This window comes from Prionailurus viverrinus, chromosome B2 (genome assembly GCF_022837055.1).
Source record: "Prionailurus viverrinus isolate Anna chromosome B2, UM_Priviv_1.0, whole genome shotgun sequence".
NCBI lineage: Eukaryota > Metazoa > Chordata > Mammalia > Carnivora > Felidae > Prionailurus > Prionailurus viverrinus.
This window is the reverse complement of record NC_062565.1, coordinates 90,905,315-90,932,656: the sequence shown is the minus strand read 5'-3', so window position 1 is coordinate 90,932,656 and position 27,342 is coordinate 90,905,315. Positions and strand designations below refer to the sequence as shown.

The 27,342-nt window shown below is 35.3% G+C and overlaps 1 protein-coding gene across 1 annotated transcript in view; it reads left to right on the top strand.

The window, feature by feature from the left end:
• ASCC3 (activating signal cointegrator 1 complex subunit 3) overlaps positions 1-27,342 on the top strand; it is a 361,738-nt gene that overhangs the window by 271,184 nt on the left and 63,212 nt on the right. Inside the window, exons 35-36 of the mRNA XM_047858492.1 lie at positions 2,947-3,058; positions 3,255-3,389. Coding sequence (XP_047714448.1) covers positions 2,947-3,058; positions 3,255-3,389 — 247 coding nt within the window. The remainder of the gene's footprint in view (positions 1-2,946; positions 3,059-3,254; positions 3,390-27,342) is intronic.

The following is a 27,342-nucleotide window of genomic DNA, read 5'->3' as shown; positions in this document are numbered from 1 at the left end:
AATTTTGTACTGTGGAGAGTGCAACATGAAAACAGACCTTTAACTTAGCTGTTGCTTGCTTTTCAAGTTAGTAAAGAGATTATTGAAATTAATGATATATAATGTTTTAAACTAAATACTTATAATTATTTAGGCTAGAAATTACCCAGTGACTAAAAAGTTCATGCTATAGAAGCAAAGGCCCTATAATGCTAATGAAGATCATGTAAATATAAACTCCATTCTTTATTCCCAGGAAAGTGTCAGAATATATTATCTCCTAAAATTTTATGTGACCTAAACAATAGTTTCATTTACATTTTGTTCATTTTACAGTGTCTTGTTAAATTATATATCTAATTGAGATGTAGCAAATCTTACTTTTATAAGGATTTTTAAGTGGTTTAAGTAACCTTAGATCAATTGTTAGCAAAGAATAATAGTTTAATTAGTAAAGTTATATCACAACAAAAATATGCATTTTAGTATTTGTGTTGGGTGTTTAGAAGACAACTTTTAATTTTTTTTTTTAATGTTTATTTATTTTTGAGAAAGAGAACACAAGCAGGGGAAGGGCAGAAAGAGAGGGAGACACATAGTCCGAAGCAGGCTCCAGGCTCTGAGCTGTCAGCACAGAGCCCACTGTGGGGCTCAAACCCACGAACCGTGAGATGGTGACCTGGGCCAAAGTTGGACTTTTAACCAACTGAGCCACCTGGGCACCCCAGAAGACAACTTTTTAATCATTGAGAATTTCCTACTCTTGAGTGTAGTATTTTAACCAGCACTTTCTATTTTTTAAATAGTTATCACTTTCTAAAAATAAATTTTAAAAAGTTATTTACATATGCCAGAATACCTGAAAAAAAAATTCAGGATTTTTTTTTTTAATTCCAGATTATCCTCAGAAATCATAAGGATAAAAGTGTTGATACTGAGTAAATTAAATGTCAATTCAATTACTTAAGTTGAAGTTTTGCATTTCTTAGGCAAGTCAATATGAGATTTTGGTGAGCACATTAGAAAAGAACAACCATATTAAGAGAAAATATCAATGGAAGTTTTTAAAGTTATTCTAAAAATTGTGTTAATTTTTATCAAATAAGATTGTTAATAATATGATCATCAAATAATTTGTTGTAGTCTTAGAGACATGATTTTAGGTTTTTTTTTTCTTTTTTGCAACTTATTTTAAATGTTTAAGAAATGTTTACCCTGACTGTTCTTTATCTGGATAGAAGCTACAAATCAGTCTTAAAAATTTCCCAGTAGACTTAGAAAAACATTAGAAAGGATATTAGCCCATCAAAATATACCCTGTAACTAAATAAAACAGTGACCAAAATAAATATTGTTAAAAAGAATTTATAATTTTTGAAGGAAAGTCTTTTTCAAAGATGATTTTAAATATTATTTGTAAACATACTAAATTTGTTAAAGCATAAAAATGGTAAAGTTGTCATTAGTTACTATTTGTAGGGGAATATGAGACTTTACGTTTTCAAATGGCCTAGGAAATTTTTAGACAAAAATGGTATTTTAACTTTTGTTTTTCATGGTAATGCTGTTTTCATAAAGCCTTCCTTCTGTAATTTTAATTGCATAAAAACTCATGTAGACAGCATGATCTTGCTGTCTCTCTCAAAATGAGTAACTGAACATTAAAAAAAAACTTTGTACATTTTGTTTAAATTAACAATAGCACTGGTTTCAATACTTTTCTGTTCATTGATAAATATTGCTTTATTTTGGTCTATGACATCAACTTTTCCAGGAAAGGCAGTAATTTCTCTGCAGACTAAGATTGAAAGTAACTATTTCTCATTTGTGAAAATTAAAATCTTCAGCAAGTAATTATGATTTACAGAGTTTCGTAAATAAAGAGTCTATTATTAATCCTTACTTAGTGGAGACTCTCATATTGGTGTACCTAGCTTTTTGTTTAATCTTCTCTTTCTGCTGAAAGTATATCCTGCCATCATTTAAGTTCTGCTTTGTGTATTTTTAAATGCATTTTTGCAGTATACTGACCTCATATCTTTCCCTTTGAAGAAAGAAAAAAAAATCACCGTATTGATCACTTGTGGTTTCCGTCAGGCCTCTCCCATTTGAGATTGTTAACACTTTCTTTCCAGACTATGAATATCCCCTTTCTAGTCCTGTGCAGGTGTACAACCCTTGTTCTGGGCTTCAGTCTGTACAGATGAAAGTCTGTTCTGAGGCCGCTTTACACTCCTGTTACTTGATTTGGATGGAGAGAGGAGATATAACTCTCTATGCTGACCGGGGTGCAGGATTCACCCACCAAGAATTAGAGATCTGCTATGATGTAGGGGCATTCTGTCACCCTTTGGATCTGTTCCCAGGCACAGATTCCTAGTAATCTTAGGGATTTGCCAAGAACCTTTGGAATTAGAGGGAAGAGCATTCAGATGAATTGCATGTCCTTAGGCTTTTTACTTAGAAAATATACAGAGCTGAACCTGTGTGGCTTTTGTCTGCAGAAGCGTAGTTCAAATGCTTTCTTGTTAGCTTGATGATGTCTTTCCCCATATTTAGGGTGACATGTAGTCATTAGGCATTTGAAGAACAATCAATGACTAAATTTCCTAAAAAGAATTCGTCTACTACTCAAATCAATAGTGCTTTGAGTTTTATAAAGTTACTGAGGATGGGTTTTTATATATAAAAGGGAGTTATATATTTATATATGATTTGCTTCTGTTTCTAGAAAGTTAGTGTCTGTTTAATGTGATGCTGAATTTTATCTGCTTATCTTCCATAGTTATTACCATTGTTCATCGGAGTCAACCAATCTTAGTGTGGGAATTTTGACCTGTAAGATGAAACTGGCTGTTGCAGTTGTTTTACTTCTTTGATTTGCTGTGCATGTAATTGTTCTTTGAAATTCTGAAAAGAAGAGAATGAGGGAAAATCAAAGTGATAATGACCTTGCTTGTTTTCTAGCTACTACAATTTGAGTGATGTGAGCCATGATTCTGTGAATAAATTTCTGTCCAGTCTGGTCGAGAAGTCTCTGGTTGAATTGGAACTTTCCTACTGTATTGAAATTGGAGAGGTATGACTGAGTCATATACATTCTAAATGAAAAGATTGCCCAGCTTTTTAACAGTAGGGCTTTTGCTTCTCATGGTAACTAAACATTTTAACAAAATTGTTGCAATGGCAACCTGCAGTAAGAACTATTAGTTTTATGAATGTATGTGTTTCTATTGTACTTTTTATTTGTCATTTTATCTTTCTTTTTGAAATAGGATAATCGGAGCATTGAACCTCTGACATATGGCCGCATTGCCTCTTACTACTATTTGAAGCACCAAACAGTTAAAATGTTCAAAGAGCGTTTGAAACCTGAATGTGGTACTGAAGAATTGCTTTCAATTCTGAGTGTAAGTTTCATGACATTATTACATTGCTTTTTAATACAAAGAGATTGTATCGTATATTATTTCATACATTCTCTTTTAATTTGGGTCTTAAATGGTTGCCATCCAGGGCCTCTAGAAATTTGGTAGAAATCATTTATGAAGTCTTTTCTTCTACCAGACAAGATTGCTACAGAGCAACATATTTGGACCAAGTTTCCCATGTAATTTATTTTCCAAACTTGGATACTTCTGAAAATGGAATGAGTCACTGTTAATATGTAAGTCAGGATAATAGGTATATGCTAGGCTAGCAGTCAGGTGATCACCCTGTCCTTCAATATAATAACTTCTTTGAATTATAATTGAAAGCCTTTCTTATTGCTTATTGAGTCATTCTTCTTGAATTCATGATATGTCTGAGGTTTCTTTACATAAAAACACATGATTAAGTTCTCTTAGAATTAATGTCAGAAAAGCTGTTCAACTCCTTCCCCTTTCTCCTTGCAAAAAAAAAAAAAAAAATACAACTAGATTTATCACATGGTAAAAAAAAAAAAAAAAAAAAAACTATACTGTGCTTATTTTTGCTTTTTGGCCAAGAAGCTGAAAACTAAATTTAATATTGAACTTAGTTACTAATAGGAGTATTTTCTTCATCTTCCTTTTGGCATACTATATATGCATTTTTTGTCTTTGTTGAATTTAAATATAATAATTTCCCACAAAACTTTGTTAGCACATTAGTCAAGATATATGTTACAAAATTGGGGCGCCTGGGTGGCTCAGTCAGTTAAGCATCCTTCTTCAGTTCAGGTCATGATCTCACGGTTCATGGGTTTGAGCTCATGCTGACAGCTCAGAGCCTGGAGTCTGCTTCTGATTCTGTGTCTCCCTCTCTCTTTGCCCCTCCCTCCATCCCTCCCCCCCCCCCTCAGAAATAAATAAACATTAAAAAAAAAAAAGATATATGCTACAAAGAATACCTTATGTCATCTTACCCCTCTAGTACATTGGTGTTGTTTAAAGAGTTAAGAACCATTCGACTGTATAATGTCTCTAAGGTCTTTCTCTTATACATTCACTGATTCTGAGATAGTTCACTTATTAGCTTTTTTCTTCCTATTGCTTGTCATTCTCAATAGGCTTCAATATCCCATTCACAGTTTCCAATTTTTCAGTGTTTTTCCTTTGAGAAACTAGTGTGTGGATTTTTTGTGCAGCATAAGGCCACATACATTGTAGTGAGTCAGGAAATAATTTGTTACTAAATGGATGGATCCTGTATTCATCAGTTTTCTGTTGTTTGCTCTATAGAAAAGAGTAGAGAATTAAAGTGTACAGGCAGCTATCAAAAAAAAAAAAGTTTAGGAACACCTAGGTGGCTCAGTCAGTTGAGCATCTGACTCTTGATCTTGGAGCAAGTCACAATCTCACAGTTCATGACTTCATACCCTTCTTTGGGCTCTGCACTGACAGCATGGAACCTGTGTAAGATTCTCCCTCCTTCTCTCTGCCCCTCCTCTGCTCCCTCCTTCCCTCTTCTCTGAATAAATAAATAAATAAACAAACAAACTTTAAAAAGTTTATAAAATTAAAAATTCATTTCTGAAGGAAAAATAAACAAAATAAGAATTGTTTTTAGATTCCTAAGAATGAGGTTTTTATTGTTTCCCAATTGGAGACTCATAAAACTCATAAAAATAGGATTTATCTGGGTGGAAGACAGTAAAATAATGGTTAATTAATTTGGGCAAGCATCTTAAACTAGTATCTGGTAGATTTAAGAATATAATTTTCCTTTCATATTTACCTACTTTGGTGTATTTACCTAATCTAATATTTTAAAAGTACATGTCTACTTTGGGAACACATGTAATAGCTAACACCTTTGAGCACTTTTCATGTGCCAAGCACCACTCTAGGAACTTTACATTGATAAACACATTTAATCCTGACAATAATCACTAATTTGAGATTTATAATATCCCATTGGTTGCACAGCAAGTGAATAGTTTGCAGTCTAGCAACCAAGTGTGGGTTCTTAACCACTGTCCTATGCTGCTTCTCATCACACACACACACACACACACACACACACACACACACACACTGATGTGGAAGATACTGAGGTGGGGAGTGCATGTTAACTCTGGATGCACATTTTGCATAGTAACCCTTTATCAGATATATCATTTGTAAATATCTTCTTCCATTCCATAGGCTGCCTTTTAGTTCTGTTGATTGTTTCTTTTGATTTGCTGAAGCTTTTTATCTTGATGAAATCCCAATAGTTCATTTTGCTTTTGTTTCCCTGGTCTCTGGAGACATGTCTAGTAAAAAGTTGCCGCAGCTGAGGTCAAAGAGGTTGCTGCCTATATTCTCCTCTAGAATTTTGCTTGTTTTCTGTCACACCTTTAGGTCTTTCAGTCATTCTGAATTTGTTTTTGTGTATGGTGTAAGAAAGTGATCTAGTTTCATTCTTCTGCATGTTGCTGTCCAGTTTTCCCAACACCATTTTTTGAAGAGACTTTTTCCCATTGGATATTGTTTCCTAATTTGTTGAAGATTAGTTGGCCATAGAGTTGTGGGTCCATTTCTGGGTTTTCTATTCTGTTTCATCGATCTATGTGTCTGTTTTTTGTGTTATCATCATGCTGTCTTGGTGACCACAACTTTGTAATATAGCTCAAGGTCCAGAACTGTGATGCTTCTAGCTTTGCTTTGCCTTTCCAAGATTGCTTTGGCCATTCAGGGTCTTGTGTTTCCATACATACTTTAGGATTGTTTGTTCTAGCTCTGTGAAAGATGCTGGTGGCATTCTGATAGGGACTGCATTAAATATGTAGATTGCTTTTGGTAGTATAGACATTATAACAATATTTGTTCTAATCCATGAAGAAAAAGACTGGGGGCACCTGGGTGGCTCAGTCATTGAAGCCTCCAACTCTTGATTTCAGTTCAGGTCACAATCTCACGGTCCAGAGATCAAGCCCTGCAGCAAACTCAGCCTGGATCGTGCTTGGGATTCTCTCTCTCTGCCCCTCTCTCAGTTGTTCCCTCTCGCTCTCTCTCAAAATAAATTAATCAATTAAAAAAAAATACTGGATGCACATTGTTTATAAAGGTTTGTGAAAACCATAAGCCTGTTATATTGTGTATCCCCCTCTACCCCACTAAAAGAGACCCCAAATATACCTAGTAAGAAAAGAATTAAACTGTTATCCTCTCCAGTCTTCTCTGAAATGGCATTGATCAGAATAAGAGGTCTGTCTACACCATTTCAGCAGCTTCTTTCTTTCCACTATTACACTGCCTAAAATCTGTTACCCTGATCTCCTGGTTTATTTTCATTAAAATAAAATCAACTCTTGTGATAACAAAACAAATCATCTGCAAATATATGTAAGACAAACTCAACAGTATATTTATATACATACTGTTTGGTATACCCCTTAATAATTTCCACAGCAACAGTAATGTAATCTCTTCATCCTGTGGTGTTTAGTCTAGCAAACTCAGCCTGTGCTAGATAGCATCTAAATTTGTAGTATCTCAGTGAGACTGCTTTTTGAATAAGGATACTGAGGAATTAGAACTGTAGGACTCACATTGACAAGATCTGCAGGTACCACTGTTTTGTTAATTTCTTGTCTAGGTATTCCGCTCCATTCACTGGAGAGCATATGTGTAACTAACAAAGAAACATTAAATAGTAAAGCAAGATTGTATTTGAAGTAATTACAGTGTAGTTTCTAGAATTCGTTCTTTCACTGAAAAGTGGGTTTTTGGGGGGGTTTTTTTGTTACCACACTAAAGATTCCTAAATGACTCACATAGCCTCATTATCTTTACCCCCAAATGCATATTAATCTCCTTGTGGTTTTGAAACAAGGAGAAAAGAGCAGCCAGACAGGAGCTATAGAGAACAGGATGATAAACACAACAGGGCAAAGAAAAGCAATATGAGTGTTGTTAGTGTTTCAAAGGCCTATTTTCATTATCGTTTTTGTTATTAAAATACTTAATAATGTTACATTATATTTTTGAAAAAAGCAGTATTAGATATTCACTACCAGCATCTCCTTTTACAAAGATAGCCATTGATGTTTCTAAAGTCATCTTTAAACTTTTAAAAATTAATTTATTAATTATTGTTAAAAAGAATTTTAGTAGTCCAGTGATCATAACTGAAAAGCTTCTATTCTCTTGTGTATTACTTTGAACTTACTTTAATACTTCATCAATTTGTCAGTGAATGAAGTTTTCTCGTTATATCGTAGGTTACATAATGTATTGATTTTTGTTTTGTTTCCTTTGGTATTAATGGTAGTGTAGAAATTGTGTTCATTAAGATTTTCCTTGAGGTTTTCTAAATATGTTGCAATGTGATTGGTTATTCTTGGCACAGACAAAAAAAAAAAAAAAAAAACACTAAAAGGTAACCAACCATAGAAGGAAAAAAGAATGTTAAGACACTGATTCATTTTCACCAGGCATTTAAACATACATAAATCTATTATTTCTCTTCACTTAACATCAAACATAGTTTCAAATGATGATCTCTTGATCTTATGTATTCATGACGGATAACTGATAACTGTTTTAGTCCTTTTTTCCTTTAGAGAAGATACGTATTTAGAATCTCACAATTAGCCATAGTTGTTTTTCCTTAAGTGAATTGCAATTCCTACTCTTTAGTTATTGTTTATATCACTATCAACTTTTTTGAATTTCTTTTTAAGTAGAGATAAATTTTGTTGCCTTAATAATATTTACCAGAAAGTGTATTTTCTTTCAAAAGTAAAAGAGAAAGCATTTAATCAGGTCATTTCATGACCTGCCGCCTCGTATAGTGTTTTCGGCACTACAGACTTCCCTCTTGCAGTGTTCACAGGAGAAGATTGTCAGGTTTGGTAAAGAACAAAACAAAACTGGAAACCAATTTGACAATAAATTTCATATTAAAACAAAACAAACCCATAAAGTTCATTTATACCCTGTCGTCTAAATTCTATTTTGTTGTTGTTGTTGTTGTTCTTTTCTTCTTTCCATATAATGGTTGGGGTCAGACCTGTATTTTTCAGAATGGTATTATATTGACAGTTTCACCCTTTTGACCAAAGAATGGAGGAAACAGGAAATTTCTGAGTTTAAAGATGAAAACTGAACTGTTTCAGATATTAAAGAGCCAAGCTAAATGAAATTGTCTTAACAAATATCTTAAGCATAAAATGAAGTATGCATAATTTGTTTATTTTATCCGTAACATCTTACTCTCTAATTGGTCCATATTAAATTCTTTCAGTCATATTTCTATCCACAGATCATATATTTATTCTTTAAAAATTTTTTATTTTGTACCTAGAATGTGTGAGGCTCTTTATAAGGGCAGGAGATAGAACATTACTGACAAACGTGTGTGTGTGTGTGTGTGTGTGTGTGTGTGTGTGTGTGTGTGTGTGTGTGAGAGAGAGAGAGAGAGAGAGAGAGAGAGAGAGAGAGAGAATATTAACACATAAACTATGGACCATGGTAATAAACTATGAAAGATACTTGGGTGTTGCTACTCACTGAGGTCATCAGGTCAGTGTGATGCTCTAAGAATGAGCAAAATGTTGCTCATCGTCCAAGAGTCTCTAAAAACAGAACAGGATAGAGTATATTCCTTCATGTTAATCATTCCTATGCTGTATATTTGCTATATATATTTTTCCTGGTCCCACATCACAAAAACATCATGGAGCAAGTTTGGGCCCAAGTGAGTACTCAAATGATGGAAGATGTGTGATTAGGACATTTCAGTTTAGAAAGGCAAAGGCTTTGAATCCGTGTAACTGAAATTACAATCGTGAACTGTATGAACAGAAGCCCTCTTTAGGTCAATAATAACACAGTAACTTTTTCAATTAGAAGTTCTGTCTTGGCCCACTAGATACTTGGAATATATTTTTTCCTCAGAATATAATGAGGAGTTTTGTTTTTTTTAAACATGGCAGTGTGCTAAACTTTCAGATACTAATTCCTATTGGTTATTACTTCATTATATATAAGCCCTTGTTTCAGTCAACACTGAAGAGGCAAGTACACTTCCACTAATGTTGTTTTGTTGTTGTTGTTTTTCTTAGTAACACCTCTTTTGAGACTTCTGTTTCCATTTGTTGTTGTTGTTGTTGTTGTTTTTCTTAGTAACACCTCTTTTGAGACTTCTGTTTCCACTTCCTTGTCTTCCTAAGAAATTAAAATGTTTCTAAGCCTAGATTTTTAGGTGTCATTATCTTTAAATGATAGTTAAATATTCTAGGTGTAAGGCCAAAGGTTGTACTGAGACTATTTCTTTTCACTAGTCTTATTCTATAATAGTAAACCATTTATTTAAATTTTGTCTTTCCAATACACCCATTTAAAAATAGTATTGCCTTTTATTGAGCACCTACTACATGCCAGGCATTTTATATACATTATTTGTAGTCATCAAACAGTGCTTTGTGGTAAATGTTAACTTACAGATAATGAAATTGAAATTTAATGAGGTTAAGTTTTTCCAGGTTCTATAGAAAGTAGCTCTTTAGAACTCTTTCCCTATACCTTACTTCCTCTCCTAGACATAGTTTATCCTCATCCAGTGTTTTTAATTTCAAGTGTAAAAAATTTTTGAAGCATTAAATTTTGAAGCATTAAAGTATAAGGGTATATACTTTTAAAGTCAATTAAGAAGCAGAGTTACTTTTAAAATTATGTGTGGCCTTTTAATTTAGAATTATAGATGTTAAATGCAGATGTTAATTACTGTGACAAAATAATTATTTCAGTATCCCTTATTGAAAACACATATTTTAAGTTTTAAACGATATGATGCTGTTTGGAAAGTTTAGATATTTTGTAAACACTCTTGCCAAGTTTTTTTTTAACACCATGAATTAATAAGCTTCATAATTAAGGCAGCTGCTTCACACTTCTATTGTTAACCAGTGACATTACATCTGTCTTGCTCCATTGATGCCCTCCTCCTACTTATTGAAGCATTTAGCAGTTTTGGCAACAGGGATTACATGGCATGGAGTAAGTAGTCTAATTAGATATAAGTGAAAATCCAGAGGGAAAAGGACATTTAAAAAGTAATTTAAAGAATCTCTTAATGATGTTGGCACCGAAAGCCCAAGTCTAGAGTAGAAAAACAAGGTCATGATTTGATATGTTCAGTGGACTTTCAGGAGGTAGCCTATTTTAAAACCGTAATAGAAATGAAAAGATTTCAAAGTTAGGGAAAATTTATTTGAGCAGATTTACGAATATGCTTGCCATAGTATTAATAGCTTTGAAAGAAAGCAGAATATGCCCCAAATGTATTCTGTGTCTAGAATTTTCAATAAATTTTTTTAAAAGATACACTCAGTTGTTATGGTTCTTGTGACTACAGAGAAACATGAGATTATATATCAAATATCCAATCTGAAAAGTTGTGAAATTCTTTTTTTTCCACAGAGCCTTGGATATTAACTAAAAGTGTGGATTTCATGTGTTAATATAAAATAGAACCATTCCAAATTTAGAAAAGTACCAGAGCAATAAGATTTTTATATATCAATAAATTTCCAGGTTTGGCAGGTCTCTGTACTGCTGTCTTTAAAAGCACACAGATTCTTTGCCTATATATAGAATATTTTTAGTAATATAGCATTTTTAATGTTTGAATTTTGTCCTGTTTGGGTACAACTACAAATCTTTTAGTAGAAAATTGCAGATATATCTTTCTCAAACATGTAATTGGAAGAATAAGAAATATTTTTTTAAAGAAGAGAGAAATTTAAGACAAAATAAATGAAAAGGCCAAGCCAGATATGAATAGCATTAGTAGGGGACCCAGCATGTAAAATTAAAGAGTTCATTAAAGGAAGAATGAAAGGAAGGAGAGGTTAACTGAGTAACAGTGAACACCACCAACCTCGTGGCCTTCCATTTCCAAATAACCTCCTGACAATTGCAGAATCCCATCTGCTTCTCTTTATCTTCCTGGTGGGGAAACCTAATGGGATATCTTCCAGGGTTTGTGAGGAGAGCTTCCCTAACCCTCAGGCTGGGGAGCTGCCTGGCATCTTTTAGAGAGGCACAGATGGCAAATGTCTTGAAAAAAGTTATCTTTCTACTCTTGTTCTCTTTCCCTTGAGACTTTCCCTCTTCTCCATTATTTCTCAGTTTCTTCCTAGCTTTCTGTATGTATAAGCTGTCCTCAGCACAGAGAAAAGTGAAACATTTTCCTGGGAAAAGACCTCAGTCTCAAATATATCTCCTGTGCTTGAATAGGTTACCTTAAAGATTTTTAAGCTATGCTCTGATGAGTGTAAAATGAATTTATGATATTACCTGAAATTTGTCCTGTTTTAAATTTTTTTTTTTTTTTTAATTTTTGGCTTCCTAAAATGCCCTACAGAATGACAGCTGGCAAGTATTAGGAATCTAATCATTGATGATTAAGTAGAGTTTTTAATTAAGAAATTATTTTTAGGGGCACCCAGGTAGCTCAGTCAGTTAAGCATCTGACTTCGGCTCAGGTCATGATCTCACAGTTCATGGATTCAAGCCCCGCATCAGGCTCTGTGCTGATAGCTCAGAGCCTGGAGCCTGCTTCAGATTCTGTGTCTCCCTCTCTCTCTGCCTCTCCCCCACTTGTGTTCTGACTCTCTCTCTCTCTCTCTCTCTCTCTCTCTCTCTCTCTCTCTCTCTCTTAAGATTAAATGAACATTCAAAAATTTTTAATAAGAAATTATTTTAGATATCAAAATATGAACAGCTTTAATATTTCTTTCATTATCACCTAGTTTAACTTTCTCATTTTTTGAAGAACAAAGACCCAGTCTTGCACAAGATGAATACAGTCAGTACTGAAAAACAATATAGAAACCCAATTCCTAATAGGAAAAGGGTTAAGTTGATATTAGAATTCATATCTCCCACCCACCTTTTAAATGCCTTTTTTACCCTTTTGCTATTTTATACTTTTCTTTTTCCCCTGCTTGCATCTCATTTTCCCCTTTTATTTAAACTTACAGAGCACAAATGTACTTACATGAACAGATACACATTAACCTTCTCAGCCTAAGCTATCTATAAAAATATTTTGACTTGTCAACATTTGTCAAGATTTGCTAAGTACTGGGGGCACCTGGGTGGCGCAGTCGGTTAAGCGTCCGACTTCAGCCAGGTCACGATCTCGCGGTCCGTGAGTTCGAGCCCCGCGTCGGGCTCTGGGCTGATGGCTCAGAGCCTGGAGCCTGTTTCCGATTCTGTGTCTCCCTCTCTCTCTGCCCCTCCCCCGTTCATGCTCTGTCTCTCTCTGTCCCAAAAATAAAATTAAAAAAAAAACGTTGAAAAAAAAAAAAAAAAAGATTTGCTAAGTACTGTATCCAGTATTCAGTGTACTTTAGGGAATACCAAAGAAATAGAAGACAGACCCCTATCTTTTAAGAAGACTTGTTCTAGAGCCCGTAGAGCCTAATGAAAAGAAAAGGATAGGCTTATGCTGAATTCATGTCTCTTTGTCTGTTGCTGCTTAATATGGCTTTGCCTGTGCATGGGAAGTATTTAGTCCTACTTATGACATTCAGGGTAGCAGAACTGCTGACATTGTTCTGCCCAAAAGTCAGAGTTACTAGCCTGCTCTATGTTTGGAAGGTATGTAAGTCATGGGGTATATATAAGTATTTGCAAAGGGAATCTACATTTAGACATTTTTAAATTACAAGTATATTCTTGGATGGTGTCATATAAATTAAGTTATATTTATAAAACTCCAGGATAGTTTGCTTTTCAGGGAACCCTACCATGAGTCATTTGGCAAAGGAAATCATCATTAATTTTGTTTGGAAAATATTTTGTTTATCATTGGTAAACAAAAACTGCTTAACTTAATATCAGACATCATAACTGTTTAGAATTGTCAATACACATACTATCACATTAAGGAAATTAAAAAAAAAAAACCATTGAAAAGTATGAGCTTCCTGGAATAAAATCTCTTCCCTAAATTCTAACCATTTGTCACTTCATTCTATGGGTAAACAGAGCATTGTTTAAACTTTAAAAATAAGTGGAAAATAAGTGGAAACTTTAACATTGGATAAAATATTTTGAAATATAGTTTTCACATGCCAGAAATTAGTTTCTGCTTAAAATGTTTCTAATTTTATCCCAATAAAGTTTTAGTACTCTAAAACTTTTGTTAGGGTCCTATTGTCCTAGCAGGTGAAACAGCTCAGAAATCAATACTAGCTCCTTCCTCAATTAATAACAGTGATCAGAAGTATTCCAAAAGGTTCATGGTTCCTGTCCTAAATATCTTCCCAGTACCAATAATGCCAAAACATTGTTTCAGCTAAAAATACATTATACTGCCTTTTATTCTCACAGAGCTGCCAAGTAGGTAAATAAGTGTGATTATTTCCAATGCTTAAACCCAACTCAATGTATTTCAGCATCACTTCTGTATAACAGGACAAAAGAAAAACTAAACATCCTAATTTCTTTTCCAGCCCCCAGTTGGTATAATCAGAGTCTACAATATTACATTATTTTAGAAACAGGGAATTTTAAAAGGAAAAAAAATAATCATAAACTTATTCCTTGGACCTTTTAGATTAACTAACATGCCAAGCTTTTTCATTATGTAATAATGTAAAAAACAACAACAACAACAACAACAATAGAATCACTATGTGATTAAAAATACATATTTTTAAAAAGCTGTAACACAATTTGGGATAAAGCTTTTATAAATTCTCTATTGTGAAGTGTATTAAAGTATACCTTTCTTTTCTTTCTTTCTTTCTTTCTTTCTTTCATTTATTTGTTTATTTATATTTAAATTCAAGTTAGTTAATGTAAAGTACAATCTTGGCTTCAGGGGTAGAACCCAGTGATTCATCTCCTACCTATGACGCTGAGTGTTCTTTCTGAAAAGTGCCCTCCTTAAGGCCCATTGCCCATTTAACCCATCTCCCCACTCCCACCCCCCTCTCCAGCAACCCTTCAGTTTGTTCTCTGTATTTAAGAGTCTCTTATGGTCTGCCTCCCTCTCTATTATTACCTTATATATGTTTAAAAACAAGTCATTTTATGTAGCCATCTCCTTGGTTTATCGAATCTTGTTTTACAAATAATACTACGTTTAGGGGGCTTTTAATGAAAACAATACAATTACCCTTCCTTAATTTGTTGTTATTACTGGCTATATTTCTTCATACTTAATAAAAAAAAATTTTGACGTTTACTTATTATTGAAAGACAGAGAGAGTCAGAGCATGAGCAAGGGAGGGGCAGAGGGAGAGGGAGACACAGAATCCAAAGCAAGCCCCAGGCTCCAAGCTGTCAGCACAGAGCTCGATGTGGGGCTCCAACTCACAAACCGCGAGATCATGACCTGAGCCGAAGTCAGACGCTTAACCAACTGAGCCACCCAGGCGCCCCTCTTTATACTTAATAAATAACATTGTTTACCCACTTTATTGCTTGTTATCAGGCCACCACCAGCCCTCATATATTAGCCATTATTTAGTCTATATGGAGATTTATATCTCCTGATTATTTTCTCACAAGACAGTTTCTGATCCATTAATCCTTCTAAGTAATTCTTTGTATAGTCCTTCTGTTTAAAAGGAAACAGCCAATAGTCCAAGTACAGAATGATTCATAACTATGACTTTTTAATAACACCACTATAGGCACCTCATGGAATTATTGGAAGATTAAATTAGTTAATATAGGTAAAGCACAGAACAGTCCTTTGCTTATTCACAGTACTCAGTAAACATAAGCTATTATTGTATTTAGTAATAATATTTGTTATGTACAGACTATGCTCCAGGCATGGAGAACATAGCAGTAGACTAGGCTGATGAAGTTCCAGTACTCATAGACCTTATATTCGTAGTGGTAAACATGCTTCTTGGTAAACAAGTAAATAAACATGTAATATAGCAAAGTGGATCTAAATGAGGTTTTTTAAAACTAAGGCAGTGTCTAGAGGTAACTAGAGAAGGCTGCTCTAGATAGGACAGTTAAGGGAAGCTTTCCTGAGGAGATATCTGAACAGAGAACTGAGTGACATGAAGGACCAACTCATGAGAAAGCCTTGGGGAAGAAATTCTAGGCAGAAGGAATAGCATATGCACAGGTCATGAAGCAGGACTCATTTGCCACATTCAGAGAACATCAGGGAAGCCAGTGGGGATGAAGTGGAGCAAGCTTTGGGGAAGCATGGCACCCAAGGGCTAGGTCATCTGTGGTCTTGCTAGAGAGCTTGGATTTTGTCGTAATGTTCAGAGAGGCCATTGAGGGGTTTTGATCAAAAGAGTGATATGATATTTTTTGTTCTGAAACCTCTCTGGCCACTTAGGAGAGAAATGATTTTTACAGAAAGTCAAGAAGAGAGAAAATGGCTTGGATAGAATGGTGAGAGTTGAAATGATGAATAGTGGTTAGACTCAGGATGTTTTGAAAATAGAACCAACAGAAATTGATGGATTAATTATAAGTAAACAGAGGAAATAAAGATGATGCTAGGTTTTTGGCCTGAACAACTCGGTGAAGAGAATACCATTTACTGAGGTGAAGAAGACTGAGTAAAAAGTGGTGTCTGTGTTTATTTGGCGGGGGCGGGGAGGGGGGGGTTGCTGGTAACTGGCATATGGATGGTATTCAGAATTTCAGCCATGGGGTTGGTTGAATCTGGGTGGGATGAGTATTAAAAAGTCTGTGAGCTAGAGAGTATAATGCTAAGCGAAAGAAGTCAAACAGAGAAGGACAAATACCATATGATCTCACTCATGTGAAATTTAAAAAACAAAACAAATGAACAATGGAGGGGGAGACAAACCAAGAAACAGACTCTTAACTATTGAGAACAAACTAATGGTTACTAGAGGGAGGCGGGTGGGGGATGGGTGACATAAGGGATGAAGATTAAGGTGTGCATCTGTGATGAGTACCGGGAGATGTATGGAAGTGTTGAGTCACTGTATGGTACACCTGAAGCTAATATAACACTGTGTGTCAACTCTACTAGAATTCAAGTTTTTTTATTAAAAGGGAGAAGAGGTCTGAGGATTGAACTGTGGGAACTTGGCATGTTGAGGTTGAGGAGAAAGAGGAGAAGGTGGGTCAGCAAAGACAACTGAGAACACGGGATGACAAATGGAAAGAAAGGCTTCAGGAGAGTGCACTGTCCTGGAAGCCAGGGGGGAGAAAGGATCTCAAGAAGAGATGGTGTTTAACTGAGTTAAAGATGGTTGATACAGAGGGGCGCCTGGGTGACTCATTTGAGCGTCCAACTACAGCTCAGGTCATGATCTCATGGTTTGTGGGTTCCAGCCCCACATCGGGCTCTGTGCTGACAGATCAGAGCCTGGAGCCTGCTTCAGATTCTGTGTCTCCTTCTCTCTCTGCCCTTCCCCCATTCACATTCTCTCTCTCTCTCTCTCTCTCTCTCTCTCTCTCTCTCTCTCAAAAATAAATAAACATTTAAAAAAATGTTTAAAAAAAGATTGTTGATACAGAGTGGACAAGAGACTGTTCCCTGAACTTGATAAGATAAAGATCCTAGATGCACTATATGCTAACTAACTTAGGTGTAAATTAAAAAGTAAATAAATAAGTAAATAATCCTAGATGTCTTTAATGAGTAATTTCAATGGAATGATAGGAGGCAAACACCTTATTTTATTTCAAAGGACTCAAGAGAGAACTGAGTTTTAAGAAAGTAGGGACAGCAAATATAGCTCATTCTTACTTGGTGCTGGTGGAGGGGAGGAATATAAAATCAATTTCTTTTTTTCTTCTCTTTAATTTATTTTAGAGAGAGCGTGTGAGTGGGGTAGAGGGAGAGAAAGAAAGTGAATCTCAAGCAGGCGTGGAGCCCAACACAGGGCTTCATCCCTCTACCCTGGGATCATGACCTGAGCTGAAATCAAGAGTCGGATGTTCAACTGACTGAGCCACCCAGGCACCCCCCTCCTTTTTAAAATTTAAGATCTAGCATATTTGTATGCGGATAAAAATGATCCTAGAGCGAGGTAAAAAATGATGTTATCGGAAAGAGCTCAATCCTTAAAACAAAAGGGAAATAAGAATCAATGGAATAAGTGGAAAAATTGGACTTAGGTAGTAGAGCAAATTAATCCGTTGTAATGGGAGAAAAGACGGAGTATTGGAGTATAGATGTAAGGAAGTTGGTGGGTAGTAGGATAATGAGGAAATTACCCTTGTGTTTGCTTTAGTTTTTTATAAACTAAAAAGCTGAGGCCATCAGTTGAAACTGAGGAAGTGGGGAAAGACCTGTAAATGTGGGCAGAGGCCATTAATAGACTAAGGGGCCAAAGTGTGGTGGAGTGAATATGGTGTTTGCATTTAGGAAACATGGGTTCAAATCTCAGCATGGCCATTTTAACCTCTTTGTGTTAAATGACAGGTCATTTAATCTCTTAATCTCAGTTTCCTTACTCATTAAAAAATGTTCAATCATACCTGCCCTACTTATCATTACAGGATTAGTGTGAAGGTCTAATAAGGTAAAAGATACATGTCCAGGGGCGCCTGGGTGGCTCAGTCGGTTGAGCGTCCGACTTCGCTCAGGTCACGATCTCATGGTCCGTGAGTTCGAGCCCCGCATCAGGCTCTGTGCTGACAACTCAGAGCCTGGAGCCTGCTTCAGATTCTGTGTCTCCCTCTCTCTCTGGCCCTCCCCCTGTTCATGCTCTGTCTCTCTCTGTCTCAAAAATAAATAAATGTTTAAAAAAAAATTAAAAAAAAAAAAAAAAGAGACATGTCCAAACATATCTGACCTTGATCTAGGTAGAATGTTTTGTTTGGTGCTATGTTTTACTTTATGTTTCTTATTTGTGTTTTGCTTTTGTTTTGTATTTACAACTGTCATACTATAGATACCTTTACATGTTTTAAGGGTTCAGAATACTTGGTCTCTATCAGAAGGGCTGGCCTTATGGGATTCACTAGGAAACTTTTTATTTCATTATTAATATTTGGAGCAATAAAGAAGAGTACAGTCTTATTTCTCTTAATGATCTTACGTACAACTTTGCCCTTACCCTACTATGTAGTTAGTGAATTTTAGCTTTGCTTTTTTAAAAGAACATATGGTAACTTCATTTGCAAGACCTTTGTTTTCTTGATGACAGCGTCATTTTCTGAGTTTTCTCTTGCCCCTACTCCCCTACCTCCCTTGTTCCTTATTCCTTTCTCTCCAGGTTAGTATTTTACTAGAGGCCATGGCTCTGGGTTTTAGTGTACCACAGGGGAGTGACAAAGTCTGTAAAAGTAATGATTCCCCACTGCCACATCATCCTACCTCCAAATAAAAAAGCACTACAATTCTTTAATGAGACATTACCCTGGCTTCCAGACCAATGTCTGTGCTGCTAAGAGTGCTCATCTATTTATAGTTGTTAAAAAAAAATCACTTAGTAATTAAAAGAATTCATAAAGTAATTATGACTTGTAATAGTGATTATGGCCGGGTGATTACTCCTTCACTAAGATGCTTTGCAAATGGATTAGCACTTCTTTGAATTAGGAACTTGGGCTTGAAATCTATGAGGAAGCTATACTAATAAGAAAAATGTTCTTTCTTTTGGGACTAAGCAGAAAGCTGTAAAACAGCCAGGAAGCCACTGGGATCCTGGCTGAGAGGAAAAATCAGGCGAATCAAATTGGTCATGTTATTAAGCATATATTCATCTGGAACAATTCTCTTCATTCATTTGCAGTTAAAGCTCTGGTCAATTTAATCTAGTTCATTAGTGATGCCAACTCTAAAATGGGCAGTGATATTTAATAGTTTCTCTTCTTGAATAAGGCAAATATTATATTATTTAATCTGATATTTGAGGAAGGAGAACCATATTTAAAGTCTACGTATTTCCAAAATATAGGTTTTCAAAACTAACACTTTTGATATACAAATAGACAAAGCACTACCTCATATCATTTTCTGGTGAGGAAATAAATGTCCATTCTTTCTATTACTCTGAACTTTTTAAATCTCTCCCTTCCTTTACTCTTCCTGTACAGTTGTTCTTTGCCTCCTTTACTCATTATACTTTCTCTTGTCCTTTATTTTCTCTTATTGGAAGCTTGTTCTATATCTACTACTATCCTACAGATATTCTTAAACACACATCTTCAACAGTTCCAGCAAGTATTTATTTAGCACCTACCATATTAGATACAAGAAGGCAGTAGTTAAGATATGATCCCTGCCTTTAGGAAGGGAACTGCCTTATATCTAAGAAATAATTATATTTTGATATTACCTACTTTGAAAGCATAAGGTGGGCATGCATGAGTGGCTCAGTTGGTTAAGCATCGGACTCCTGCTCAGGTCTTGATCTCAGAGTTCATGAGTTCGAGCCCCACACTGGGCTCCACAGTGACCGTGCGGAGCCTGCTTGGGATTCTCTCTCCCTCTCTCTCTGCCTCTCCCCAACATTCACTCACTCTCTCTCAAAATAAATAAAAAGAAAGAAAGTGTAAGTTGTGCTAGCATGTCTAGGGTACGATGGAAGTCTAGTTATTTAGAACATGAGCTTTGGAGTCACACAGACATGACTTCACCATTGTCTAAATATATGATCTTGGGTTAATCACTTAATCTGTCCAAGCTTCATGCTTCTCTGTAAAATAAAGGAGAAGATTAAATAAAATAACGTGTGTAAAGCCTCAGTACATTGCCTACCATATGGTATTTGAATTCTTTGAATCAGGAACTTTAGTCACTCACCTCTGTTATTAGTTTTCATTAATATTTTAATGTTGATAACAAGCACTAGTAGTTGATATCTTATAATTTATATAAAGTCATATCTACGTATGACAGATGCCATCAACCTCTTCTATTCAAAAAAATTTTATGGCACCAAAACAGACACATAGACCAATGGAATAGAATAGAAACCCCAGAACTAGACCCACAAACGTATGGCCAACTCATCTTTGACAAAGCAGGAAAGAACATCCAATGGAAAAAAGACAGCCTCTTTAACAAATGGTGCTGGGAGAACTGGACAGCAACATGCAGAAGGTTGAAACTAGACCAGTTTCTCACACCATTCACAAAAATAAACTCAAAATGGATAAAGGACCTAAATGTGAGACAGGAAACCATCAAAACCTTAGAGGAGAAAGCAGGAAAAGACCTCTCTGACCTCAGCCGTAGCAATCTCTTACTCGACACATCCCCAAAGGCAAGGGAATTAAAAGCAAAAGTGAATTACTGGGACCTTATGAAGATAAAAAGCTTCTGCACAGCAAAGGAAACAACCAACAAAACTAAAAGGCAACCAACGGAATGGGAAAAGATATTCGCAAATGACATATCAGACAAAGGGCTAGTATCCAAAATCTATAAAGAGCTCACCAAACTCCACACCCGAAACACAAATAACCCAGTGAAGAAATGGGCAGAAAACATGAATAGACACTTCTCTAAAGAAGACATCCGGATGGCCAACAGGCACATGAAAAGATGTTCAGCGTCGCTCCTTATCAGGGAAATACAAATCAAAACCACACTCAGGTATCACCTCACGCCAGTCAGAGTGGCCAAAATGAACAAATCAGGAGACTATAGATGCTGGCGAGGATGTGGAGAAACGGGAACCTTCTTGCACTGTTGGTGGGAATGCAAATTGGTGCAGCTGCTCTGGAAAGCAGTGTGGAGGTTCCTCAGAAAATTAAAAATAGACCTACCCTATGACCCAGCAATAGCACTGCTAGGAATTTACCCAAGGGATACAGGAGTACTGATGCATAGGGCCACGTGTACCCCAATGTTCATAGCAGCACTCTCAACAATAGCCAAATTATGGAAAGAGCCTAAATGTCCATCAACTGATGAATGGATAAAGAAATCGTGGTTTATATACACAATGGAATATTACGTGGCAATGAGAAAAAATGAAATATGGCCTTTTGTAGCAACGTGGATGGAACTGGAGAGTGTGATGCTAAGTGAAATAAGCCATACAGAGAAAGACAGATACCATATGGTTTCACTCTTATGTGGATCCTGAGAAACTTAACAGGAACCCATGGGGGAGGGGAAGAAAAAAAAAAAAAAAAGAGGTTAGAATGGGAGAGAGCCAAAGCATAAGAGACTGTTAAAAACTGAGAATAAACTGAGGGTTGATGGGGGGTGGGAGGGAGGAGAGGGTGGGTGATGGGTATTGAGGAGGGCACCTTTTGGGATGAGCACTGGGTGTTGTATGGAAACCAATTTGTCAATAAATTTCATAAAAAATAAAAAATAAAAAAATTTTACAAGGTAAATTCAGATTAATTCCTATGCCATGCAAGATTGCTGAGTCTGGCCGCAGTGTAGGTCGGAGTGAAAATAGCCTCCAGTCTTCAACTGCTCTTCTCCTTTTGCTTCTCTTTGGAGCCCATGCTATTCCATGTGCCAACAATGCTTCCTTCCCCACCGCAGCCAGGACAATTTTCACACATTGGCCAACACCCATCTTGCTTATTTGTGTGAAGCTCTAACCAAATAAAAAGAAAACAGCATAAAATCATTGGTTAAGGGATGATTTATTCGACAAGTATTGTTGGGTAAATTGTATAACAATTTGGAATGATATTCAACTTAGATTCTAATTTCATAGCGTATATTAGAATAAATTTCAGTCAGATTAAGGATTAAAGCTAAGAATAATGTTAAAATACCAAATAGATTCAGGGGAACAATCACAAAAAGCATAAAGGAATTGAAGAAATTGCAAAAGGAAATGGATGGATTTGCCTACCTAAATGTATAAAATATATGAATATCTGTAAAATTTTAAAAGTATTAGTATTTGTGAAAATTACGATAGACAAGAGTAATAAATTTTAATTTTTAATAAAATAATTGAAAAGAAAACCATGACTCCAATGATAAAAATGAAAAGAAAGCGTTAAATTTATAGAGGAAGAAATTTATTTTGTTTTTATTTTTTTTTTGAATGTTTATTTCTGAGAGGGAGACAGTGTGAGTGGGGGTGGGGCAGAGAGCGAGAGGGAGACACAGAATCCCAAGCAGGCTCCAGGCTCTGAGCCACCCGCACAGAGCCTGACGCAGGGCTCCAACTCGTGAACCACAAGATCATGACCTGAGCTGAAGTTGGACGATTAACAGACTGAGCCCAGGCGCCCCGGAAGAAATTCATTTTTAACAGATATTAAAAACACCCTTCAACCCTCTCAGTGATCAAGGAAATATGAATTAAAACAGAAAATGGCAATCATTTAGCCTATTAAATTGTTGGAAATTCAAAAGGGATATTATTCGTTGATGGTGAGAGTGCTGTCAGTTTTGCCCTTCCTGACACTGATAAACAGAGTTTTTTCATTGACTCAGCCTTTCTAGAAAGAAACTTGATAATGTCTATCAGTTTTTTTTTTTAAATCCCTTTAAGAATTTTCTGCTCCCTGCTGTTGTGAGTCTATCTCTAGGAATCTGCCCTGAAGAAATAAGTTTTTTGTCAATATCTATGTACACAGATGTTCATCATGGAGTTATTTATAATACAAAAAAAAAAAAAAACCTGGAAAACTTTTCTAAAAAGACCAAAAATATCTCTTTTAAGAATAAATCATTTATAGTCACTTAAATATAAACTTAAGTTTTTGAAAGAGAATTAGCACAGTGTTTTTTTTATTCTGATTTGTTTTTACATACCCCTGTGTGTGCATTCTAGTATTGAGATATTTACACTTGCCTTGTCAGAAAATAGGTCATTTAGTAATTAGCTGAATAGTTTTGAAAAAGTCTTGCCAAGAAAAAAGATCTAACTAGTGATGAATAATTCTTAGCAAACTGCAGTCTTCCCACTGTGAGAAAGGCCAAAATGAATGTTTTTATGCTGAGCCATTATACATATGGCAGAAGCCTAGAAGAATTTTTTCTCCAGTGATGCATTATAAGCTGAATATCTTTTGATTCCTCAACCCAAAGAAATGGATGTGCCCCACTCTTCTCATGCTTACATGTATTCTGAAGAATTTTGTTGTTACTACCAAATAAAATGCATAAATATGGTCTTTATTACAGTAGTAGTATTCATACCATCTGCATTTTATTTTAACATTACATTCTCCAAAAAAAAAAAGGTCTCTGCTCATTTTACAATCTTTTCCAGCTGACAGTCCAGTAGAATATAAGCATGTCTTAGAAATTTGATTATGTCAGAAAGTTAGAACTCACTTTGCTTAAAAAAAAAAAAACCACAAAAACAAAAAACTGGGAGGTAAGAGGGATTTCCAAGTGTCATGTTCCTCACATACATAAAATTCTACATGTTCTGTTATTCACTATTTCGTATGTAATTCAAAGGAATAATGCAGTTTGGCAGAAGCACTGTAGCCTCAGTTCTAAAGTATTTCCATTGGCAAAGGAAAATTCTCCATATATACTCCTTTAAGTTATTAGATTTAGGTCCTTAATACCATCTTTGTAGGTGTTTTCTGTCATTTATTAAACAGTGTTAACAAATTTGTAAGACAAATACCAAACACGTGTCTTGTACTGACATATGAACAAATAAATAGTCTTGCAGACCCACTAACTATGCTGGCAGCATATAGCTCTGCTGGGCAGAAAGCACAGAAAGGGTTGTAACCTTGAACTTCTTTTACTGTTTTCATCAGTGAAGGAGAAAGAGAAGTGAGAGAGGAAAAAATCAGTAAGACATTGGAGTAACCAGTGAAAACAACTAAGATCAGAGGGAAAGTGATGTGGGTAATACTAGACTAGAAATTAAAAGCAGAGTGGGTTGTTGTTGTTGTTCACTGGAAGTATGATATGATTATTTAAAATCTCTTTCTAAATATAATTTCTAAATATATATCATATCGATTTCAGAATTCAAAAGCACTTAAATACTATTAAATATTCTTAGAACTGTGCTGAAAAAATTTTTCTTTGACGATTGAGAAGACCCATAAAGATACTTTAGAGTCCTGAAGCTATCATTGTAAAACATCAGTCATCAATACATTATGGACATATTAAAGTGCTAGGGAGTTCATTAATAATTAGAATCCAGTCAAACTCAAAATTGCTATTGGTAAACCGTAAGCAATGGCTCTTTCCTTTTTGGAGAAGACAAAAGTCCACAGATACTTATTACAGCAGTGTGTCAGTAAAATAAAACTAAGTGAAATTAAAGGCCACAGATCCTTTATGTAACACTTGCTTAGAAACTGATTAAACAGGCTTACTTTTTGAAACAAGTAGTTGGTTGCTATATCTGAGAACCTGGCAATGCATATATGCCTAATGTAATGTCATACTGTGCTCTAAAAGTTTAATTTCAAGTTAATTGTCCCATATGAATACCAAATTTAAGAGCTATATTTTTCTTGCCATTTGCGATAACATGGGTGGACCTAGAGGGCATTATGCTAAGTGAAATAAGTCAGACAGAAAGACAAATACCATATGATTTCACTTATATGTGGAATCTAAAAAACAAATAGACAAAGCAGAAACAGACTCATAGATACAGAAAACAAACTGTTGGTTAACAGAGGGTGGGAAGGGTCTAGGGGGCCAGGTGAAATAGGTGAGGGGGATTAAGTGGTACAAACTTCCAGCTATAAAATAAAGAAGTCATGTGGATGTAATGTACAGCATTGGGAATAGAGTCAATAAAATTGTAATAACTTTGTATGGTCACAGATGGTAGCTAGATTTACCATGGAGATCATTTCATAATGTATAAAAATATCAAATCACTATGATGTACATCTGAGACTAATAGGATATTGTATGTCAATTATACTTCAATTAAGAAAAAGAGCTATACTTTATAACCTCTGAACATGTTCTTTGTTTTCCAATGTTTAAAGCACCAGGAAATGCAAACTAAATCAAGGAATTGGGTCAATTTAGCTTACAGTATGTGACTGCATATTATTGAAGAGATAGGTAGATAAATAGAGACACAGATACAAATAGATATACATGCATATATATGTATTCCTATAAGATATTATGGGACTTGAATATGACTTTAGCCATAAGAATGCTTGTTTGCTTTCTCTTGATTCACACGGAGCAGATGGATGCTTGACTGCCTGCTAATCCACAGCTGGAATGGTTTCAGCAGTTTCCACGTTGCTGGGTTAGAGTGGCTTTTCTAGTGGACTGAGAGGGCAGCAAAAGAGGGATATCATTATTCATCAGTATCCCAGTGGGAGCGCTGCCAGCAGAGATTAATTTTTTCTGTTATGCTTGTAAAACAAGCTCAGGTGGAGTCTCTAATCCTCAGGGCACGGGTGGCAGATCAAGGAAGATGCTACAAAGCTAGTTAATTTTCTGATTCTGGGGGAAACAGAAGCTCTGTTAGATGTATAAATACATGATTGCAAATTTAAGTAGCTCAAATCCAAATGGGATCTTCCCAGACATCTGGTACTGAAAATCTCTATTTTTCTTTGTTGTCTTTAAATATAACTTCTTAAAAGTTTGCCCTGGAGCCAAAATATCGGTAACTCTAAATATGAGGAAGTAATTAATTTTATGAGTTAATAACAAAATATTTCATTTTTACCAACATGAACAATAGAAAAGCTTTCTGCCTAAACAGGCTCAAACTTAAATGCCTAAAGTACTCGCTTAAGTATATTACCAGAAAGATATAACATTAGCTATCTGATTGGCAGGGTTTTCTTTTTTCTTTTTTCTTTTTCTTTTTTTTTTTTTTTACTGTATATCCAGGGTATTTTTTAATGGTTTATTTTTATTCTCCCAATTTATGATATCTATGTGACACCTGTTTTCCTGTATCTTGTGTGATCTATCCGTATGTTCATTTTTGAGCAGTTCATCTAGCCTTCACACTGAACTTAAGTGATTTTTAAAATAAACATTACAGAACTAATACATTTAGTAACTGTTGTCTTCGGATTATCTTTAAAAGCTGTTTACTAAGTTCATTACAAAAATGGTACTTTTTTGTTTGGACAGTTTGCTTTTGTTTTGAGAAAACGACAGGAGATTATTTGAAGCCAAGTCAGAAGACTAAGTTTGTCAAGTCAGGCAATATGATTTGAGGTTGTAAAATTGGTTATAATACAAGATAATATGTGGTTCCTAAAGTCAGACTGTAGTACCAAAAGAGAGTTTCAAAATGTTTTGAGTGATGCAAGCCCTACTGAAATGAACTTATAACCTCTCATGGTGTTTATTTTGAATAGCAAGACATACATATGTTCTGGGACATTTATTTAAAATCAGTCCCGCCTGTGACCTTAGTTACCCCTTACACATCTTTCTTTTGGTTAGGTTTTGGATTTTTATTAATAATGAGTCTAAATCTTGTTCTACCAAGAGCATTTTGTAGTACAAGATGAGATAAACATTTTTAAATCACTAAGTAGAAATCAAACACTAACACTTCATAGATGATCCTCCTACAAAATGGAAGATTCATGAGAGGAAGGCTTTCCAGTTATGAGGAAATAGCTAGAGCATATAATATGGAATAACATCAACAAGTCTCAGAGGGACTAGAGAACTGACTGAGGAGTCAGGATGAAGTCTAGAGCTGTTTGTTAAATAATTTTGAACTAGTAATGACTCTAATACGTTTAAGTAATTGTTCCCTAAACCTGTGCCAAATAAGCCAGCTCTTATTGTCAGTTACCTCAGAAAGAAACTCAGATATCTTTAAGTACTGTACCTAGCCTAAACAAGAAATCAAAAAAGCCACAAATGTATAGTCTTTTAATTTTTTTAAAGTTTTTGTTTAAATTCCAGTTAGTTAACATACAGTGTAATGTTAGTTTCGGGTGTGTGATATACTGATTCAGCACATACATACATCACCCAGTGCTCATCACAGCGAGTGTACTCCTTAATCCCCATCACCTATTTCACCCATCTCCTCACCAACCTTCCCTCTAGTAGCTATCAATTTTTTTCTCT